Raw genomic sequence first — 7399 nt, 5'->3', positions numbered from 1 at the left:
CTTTCCACGTGGAGCTGGGGTAAGAGACGCAACTTCTTTTCCAAGGTAAAAAACAGGGAAAAAAAATTAAAACAAGCCAATGAGATACAGTCTCTAGAGTACCTGCAGAAGGATCAAAGATCTTTACGGTGGGACTCCTCTTAATGATCTCCTGCATGCTTGCAACGTGTGCTGATGGAAGTCGAGATCATCATGGTTCAACCCTGCTTCGCTTCTGTATATCGGGTGTGACCGTGAATTTCATTCTTCTCGGAATGACCGCTTTGCCCTTGGTCTTTTGGTGTTTGTTTCGGAGTTGGCCCTCGTGCCATCTCATTTTGTGCATCCCCTTTGGACTGGCCCCCAGTTACGGATGCATATTTATGAATTTGGACTTGTAATAAATAAGTGGATAAAGAACCGAAGAGACCATTATACCCTCAATAGTTGTGTAATGCTATTATTACTATTAGAGAACAATGCAAGGGCAAGATCGTCGTCTTATATTGGTTGCCATCATCATTTCTATGATTGGGGAGCCGAATTGCATGATACCGCCGTGGACTTTAGTGACTCAATTCACACTAAACTCCATGGTTCCAAATTCAGTGATCCACTTAATATTAGCTAATCCTGTAATAAACAATTATTACGTCAACAAAAAAAAACCTGTTGACCTAACTCAGCCCATGATGCTTCAAAAAATTCAGCATATATTGGAGCGAGTTTAACTCAGCCACTCGGCCAAGGTTAATTGAGCAACGCAATGAATTCTGATGAATGGTGTTCATATTAATCACTCGGGCAACTCGCTCACAACTCACAACTCGGATCCATGCACCTTGCTATGTATTCTCGCCTGAAATCAATACGACTCTTTTAAACTCCAAACTTTAAAGTGGATTTTCCCATAAATAAAATAAATATATACAAAGACCGAATTGCCCTTATGATGTCACTAACCGAATCAACATATTGCTGCCAATCGACCTGAACAGGCCACATTAAAATTTTGCTGGGAGACGTGTACCATTGCGGGGTTGCAGTGCTGCTGAAAGGCTAGCTGGTGCAACTAGCTCTTCTTCGTTAACACATTCTCTTGATTAGACTGCCTTACTGTCACGACACAGAATGTTTATTGTTTCGCTTGTTGGAACCTAAGGGTATTTTTGTCATAATTTCATATATACTCTGATCGATCGGTATTTATTTCTTTATCCCCTATATTTCGCTGGCCTCTCTTCTTTGCCCATATCTGTATTTATCACTCACTCTCACTCTCTCTCTCTCTCTCGCTCGCTCGCTGTCTCCCCTTTATATATATCCCACTGTAACCCGTTCTCTCCACCATCAGCTCCTTTCTATTTAAATCTTCTATCATATGCAGTTAAACGAAGCATAACCTCTGACCACCTTCGCTTGCTTGGGATCCAAAATGGGGCGGTCTCCGTGCTGCGAGAAGGTTGGCCTGAAGAAAGGTCCATGGACGCCTGAAGAAGATCAGAAACTCTTAGCTTACATTGAAGAACACGGACATGGAAGCTGGCGAGCCCTGCCCGCCAAAGCTGGTTACCTTTGGCCGCCTCTTTCTTTTGTGTTAATTATAAGCCAACTTATTCTTGGTTTAGCTTTGTGGTTTAGCTAATCCAGTACATATATTGTTTATAGGTCTTCAGAGGTGTGGAAAGAGCTGTAGACTAAGGTGGACTAACTACCTCAGACCTGATATTAAAAGAGGCAAATTCAGTTTGCAGGAAGAACAGACTATTATTCAACTCCATGCTCTTCTAGGGAACAGGTGAACGGTTGCTACACTACTGTTTTACTGCTTGCTGTTTTATGCTCGGAGCATATCGTTATTTTTCTTCTAACAATACTAGATTTGTTATTTGGGATTTGAATTTGTTTAGATGGGATCTTAGCCATTTTTATTGTCTTTCCCTCATCATCATTTTCTTTAAAACAGTTTGGTTGGTCTGGAATTTCAACTGTGTAAACTGTGAAGCCATTTTCACTCAGTGGTTCTCTATTAATATAATCCCTTTGACGAGATCTTCTTTCTTTTATGTCGCGACAAAAGAAGATTTGAGAAAGATTTAAGAAGAAAGGAACTCGATATATAGGAAAAGGTGATGATGACAAAGAGAAATGACAGTAGGACAATAGAAAGTGCTATCCGAAGAACAACAAACTTTACTAGATAGTCACCCTAGAATCAAATAATTCTTTCATTTTTAACAGAGATTGCACATAAGCAACTTCTTTTTTTCCCTTCTCTAGCGCAGTAGCGCTTGTTAATGGTTCCTCGTGAAATTACGATAAACTACTTGAAAGATACCAAGGGCCATAGGCCACTCGATCCAGCATTACTGAGCTATTGGTTCATCATTCTTTGTTCTGTTTGGCTCTTCCCTGGGCATATTGGTGATGAACTTTAACCTTGTCCAGCTTCTGTGTCAAGTTTCAACTTCCAAAATATTGTAAGTGCACAATTACGCTAACTCTCCCTTTCAATGAATACGGGCTTCGTCTTAATTTCTCAACCACTAACTACAACCCGACACCTACACAAATGTTGTTCGGAGATGTGTCCTTCTCGTTTTACATTATTTAGGGTTTATTGCTCCTCCAATTCGTATTATGACAAAAAACAAAGAGTTTACTAGCTAGGAGAATATATTAATTTACATGCCGAGGATCTTGAATTACGATTTCAAGATGACATAGAAAATGAGCATGGTCGTCTTTGATCTAAAATGGAAACTGACATTTTTTCTGTCTTTAGATGATTAGAACGCTAGAAATGTCATCTACGATTTGATTTTATATACGGTTTCAACTAGTATTTACCCACCCATCTTGTTCTTTCTTACTGCAGGTGGTCGGCTATTGCAACGCATTTGCCCAAGCGAACTGACAATGAGATCAAGAATTACTGGAACACCCACCTCAAGAAACGGCTAGCCAAAATGGGAATAGATCCGGTGACCCACAAGCCCAAGAGCGACGCCCTCGGCTCGGTCGACGGTCAGTCCAAGACAGCTGCCACTCTTAGCCACATGGCTCAGTGGGAGAGTGCTCGCCTGGAAGCCGAAACCAGATTGGTCAGAGAGTCCAAATTGAGGTCCAGTTCATTTCAACATCAGCTCGGCTTATCGGCTTCAGATTCGGGCTCCACTTCGTCTCAGCTTCTCAACAAGACATCATCAGATCCTCCGGCGTCGTCTCAGTGTCTCGACGTGCTAAAAGCTTGGCAAGGAGTGTGGTCAAAGTCGAGCAAAATGGGTGCCATTTCCGGTATCGTCAACGGCCGTGACCTTGAGTCTCCGACATCAACTTTGAGCTTCTCCGAAAATGCAGTGCCAATCCCAACTGTCGGATATGGCGATAACCCAACGACTACGACCGAATTGGTTGGCAATTCAAGTACATACGGAGGAGGAGTTGTCAAAGAAGAAGGTGAAGAAGATTGGGTAGGCTTGGGGAAGTCAATCCACCTGCCCGAATACAAAGAACGAATGGAAAATTCAGTAACATTCATGACAGGTTTCCAGGATTCAGTGTTTGCATCAGAGGACTCATGGACCTCAGAGTCTTCAAAGACGGGAAATGGACATGTACCCAGTTCAAACTTCATAGATGGCTTTACTGATCTTCTTCTCAACCACTCAGATGACCGGAACTCATCCGACGGAAGTAGAGATTCTCATAATGCGAATGGCAGCCGTGGAACCAACGACTATGAAGAGAACAAGAATTATTGGAACAACATACTCAACCTAGTGAACTCTTCTCCATCGGATTCACCGGTGTTTTAGGGTCAAATCGCCGGAAAGCTTGACATAAAAAGTTGTTAGTCACCCAAACTTGTCAACCTACGTCAAGTGCGTTGTCATCATGCTATTATAAGTGAAAATTAAAGCTTAGTCCCCTCTACCCATGGCAATTCATCCGAGTTTGCCAACCATTACCTAATCGTTTTTTGTGTTGAAAATTTCCAAGGCAACTCGTCCGAGTCAAGCCAGCGAAGTTCGACATCTTCTTTTTGTTTAGTGTATATCTTCTAATTTAGGTTTCAGTACCGGTGTCAATGATCCATAGTCCATAGAGTTTGTAAGCAGTAGATATGATGAACTGAATAATGTGCCCCTTGTTCAACGAGGAAAAGCTAGACGGCCCGTGTAGAAAATATTTCTCCTTATAATTCTTTAATATTAAATTATTAAGTAATATACATAGTTATATACACACATGATGAGGTATGAGTCGTCAATTACAGGATGTACGCATTAATGAATGGACATTACTGCTGTTAGTTTCTTGTCGCATTCCATTCTCCGTCACCAATTTATTTCTCGTCAATGGAGAGATGTTGCATAACATTATTACATTTGCCAATTGCCTCGCTCATCAGGTATCTGAGTACCCCGTACGTACGACTGACCACCATGGTTATGGCTGAAATAAACCCGGTCGGAGATGGGTTCAATCCTTAACACAACAAAATGAAGACACACACCATACATATGGTTGTGGTGCCATGCGACCCAGACACGACCCATTGGTGCAGTTATGTATTTATTTACTTATATTTTTGGTGAGACCTGAGACCCATTGGTGCACTTATTGCTGGCTGTAGTTGTATGGTTATGGGTTCATTATTCACTTCACTGTTCCCTTCAGATAATACTGAAGCATGAAATAGAAGGCAGAAGAATAAAAGAAGGTATAAATTCAATACCTAAATAGCAAGAACTTGGATAGTACTGAGTGATGATTCTTTTTTTTTTTGTGTGTGTAGTCAATCTTCAGATGCAGTAAAAAAATTACTAAATGGTATTAACCTGATTTTATAATAACTTTCCACTTCTAGAGTCAGAAGAAGCTATGATATCTAATTGCTACAAGGTTTTTGAACCGTTTGTTATTCATTATTTAGCTAATCAATTCTAAGGATGTTCCGCGTAACATATTAAGATGTATGCTTTGTTCAAAAGTATTCACATTCAGAGCAGGGGAGTTATATTTTATGGAAAAAAATCAATAAAGTTATTTGATAATTATTTAATTATCATCAAATTTTTGCATGTGGGGTATTCTCTTTTTTTTTTTTGTTAAATCAATAAAATATTACTTTTAGGATTAATAAACACACCCTCTAGTTTGGAAAACTGCTAAGTCCCTGTTTGCTGTGCGGGAATAGGAGTCTAGAATCAGAATCGGAATGGGCTATTCCAATCCCAACTGTTTGGCTGGGTGGAATCGGAATGACATTCCCCTATTTGAGGGAATGCCCATTCCCTATCCCTCTCTTGGTAATGAAATCTCATTCCTATTTATTCTAATTCTCATTCTCATTCCTGTGACCCTGTCTGAACCAAACAGATCGGAATGGGCTATTCCAATCTCAACTGTTTGGTTGGGTGGAATCAGAATGACATTCCCCTATTTGAGGGAATGCCCATTCCCTATCCTTCTTTTGGTAATGAAATCTCATTCCTACTTATTCTAATTCTCATTCTCATTCCTGTGACCCTGTCTGAACCAAACAGATTATGAGAATAGACCATTCCATTTCCAACTCCAACTGCAAACCAAATAGACCCTAACATATGCCTTATTGACCACTCAACTGTTAAGAGTAACGGAAGAAAGATGAAGGCCAAAAATGCCCTTCGCCCCTTTTGATCATCCGACGAAAACCAATCACTACTGAAAGTCGATGCCGGTTGGTGCTGGCAGTAACAACTTTGATGCTACAAATGGAGAAGAGAGAGATCGAATGGTCTTGTTTAGCTTCTTTGCAATGTTTACTTCTTAAAGAAGAGTGACAATGTTGAACTAATTTGATTGTGGGACAAACAATGGATGAGAGAGAGAGAGAGAGTCCTTATGGTTTGGTGGTGCACAAGGTGTCAAGGTTTGTAGATGAGTTGAGGAGAGAAGAGAGACAGACAGGAAGAAGAAGAAGATGATGATGATGAGAGAGAAAGTGGAGTGATGATTTGAGAATCCCTTTCATTGCCACTTTGGTTTGGTGGTGTAGAGGAAGGAGATGATGAGCAATGCCAGGGGGCGTTCAACAGCAAGGTTAATTAGTTTTGTTTCCAAAAGCAAAAAGGGGGTTTTACAGTTCAGTCCACCCCTAGGGTGGAGTTAGGATTTTTAGGGGTGGACTGAATCCTACCCGTGGATTGATGTCAAATTCACGGGCAAGATGTGGTTTATAAGGGGGCTACTAATAGATTAGGAAGGGGCTGCAAATTAAAATTCTGAGGTAAAGTGCAGTTTAAAAATCCCAAACAAAAAACAACTACTACATCAACACAAACAATACAATTTTACTAATGTGACACTTATTTTTAGGAATGGCAATAGGGCGGGGCAGGGACGGGGATATCCCCGTCCCCATCCCCATCCCCGCTAACGGGGACAAGGTTATCCCCATCCCCACGGGGATCCCCATTCCCCATAATTTTTTTATAATGTTAATAATTTTGTTTTTATTTTATTTAAAAAATAATTAAAATTTACAATCTATTAAAAAAGATTCAAACATATTCAATCATATTTTTAAAATATTAATATATAGATGTATGTGTACATATATATTAGTGGGGATCCTATGGGCAGAAATCGGGGTCCCCATAAGGTGGGGAATGCTCTCCCCGTCCCCGCCCCATCCTCGGGGATGAAAATTTCTCCATCTCCATCCCTGCGAAGGGGAAATCATCCCCATCCCCACCCCGTTTGAGGTGGATCCCCACAGGAATCAGGGAAATGAGGAAATTTGTCATCCCTACTTGTTTTTTTATCAAAGTAGAGAGTTTGTTTATGTCATATAGGTCATCTTAAAATGTATATATAAGTAGTTTTCCTTGTCCAAACTAGAGGGTATATTTAAGTAATTTACTCAATCCACTGGGCACAGGGTTTATATAAATAATTAATTATATTTTTTATTAGATGTGTGACGAGTAAAAGTGTAAAACTAAATATTGACTTGAAAGGATATGATTTAATTAAGGCCACCTCGACTCCCTTGTCGATATTAATGTTTTCATTAACTATCCCAGATTCTCTTCGATCTCCTTTCTTTTTGGTTATGCGGACTAATGTGGACTCTTTCAACACAATGTTATTTTGAGAGAGCATTGTGGGATCCACTAGATTAGTCCTCAGCCTGAAGAAAAGCTTTTACACATGTGGGGGTCAAGGCTTTTTACAATATATTTATTAGTTGAATGGCACATGTTAAGATGAGATGAGTAAAGTAGAGAAGGAAGAAAGCATAAAGTATGACATGGTCATATCAAGCAATGAAGCAAGCATCGGTATTATGCATTAAATTAACATGCTATATTATATACATTCACCATAGCTATTCTGGTTTCTTATTTTATATCATATAATAGATTAG

The 7399-nt window shown here is 40.0% G+C and overlaps 1 protein-coding gene across 1 annotated transcript; it reads left to right on the top strand.

Annotated features, from left to right (window-relative positions):
• Nucleotides 1–1202: 1202 nt before the first annotated feature.
• On the top strand, nucleotides 1203–4229 carry LOC148854308 (transcription factor MYB16-like). The gene is made up of 3 exons (XM_088981911.1): nucleotides 1203–1547; nucleotides 1648–1777; nucleotides 2858–4229. The coding sequence occupies exons 1-3, from the start codon at nucleotides 1415–1417 to the stop codon at nucleotides 3795–3797; spliced, it is 1203 nt and encodes a 400-aa protein (XP_088838037.1). The 5' UTR covers nucleotides 1203–1414; the 3' UTR covers nucleotides 3798–4229.
• The last annotated feature ends 3170 nt before the right edge of the window (nucleotides 4230–7399 follow it).

The sequence above is a fragment of the Nelumbo lutea genome, chromosome 4 (genome assembly GCF_056320005.1).
Source record: "Nelumbo lutea isolate HS-2025 chromosome 4, American lotus-T2T, whole genome shotgun sequence".
NCBI lineage: Eukaryota > Viridiplantae > Streptophyta > Magnoliopsida > Proteales > Nelumbonaceae > Nelumbo > Nelumbo lutea.
The sequence above is the reverse complement of the archived record's forward strand: the minus strand, read 5'-3'. Positions and strand labels throughout refer to the sequence as shown.

Excerpts from the sequence above, each read along its gene's own strand:
- LOC148854308 (XM_088981911.1), top strand. The coding sequence starts at position 1,415 with ATGGGGCGGTCTCCGTGCTGCGAGAAGGTTGGCCTGAAGAAAGGTCCA. Across the intron at positions 1,548-1,647 it reads AGCCCTGCCCGCCAAAGCTG|GTCTTCAGAGGTGTGGAAAG; the intron begins GTTACCTTTGGC and ends TATTGTTTATAG. Across the intron at positions 1,778-2,857 it reads CATGCTCTTCTAGGGAACAG|GTGGTCGGCTATTGCAACGC; the intron begins GTGAACGGTTGC and ends TTCTTACTGCAG.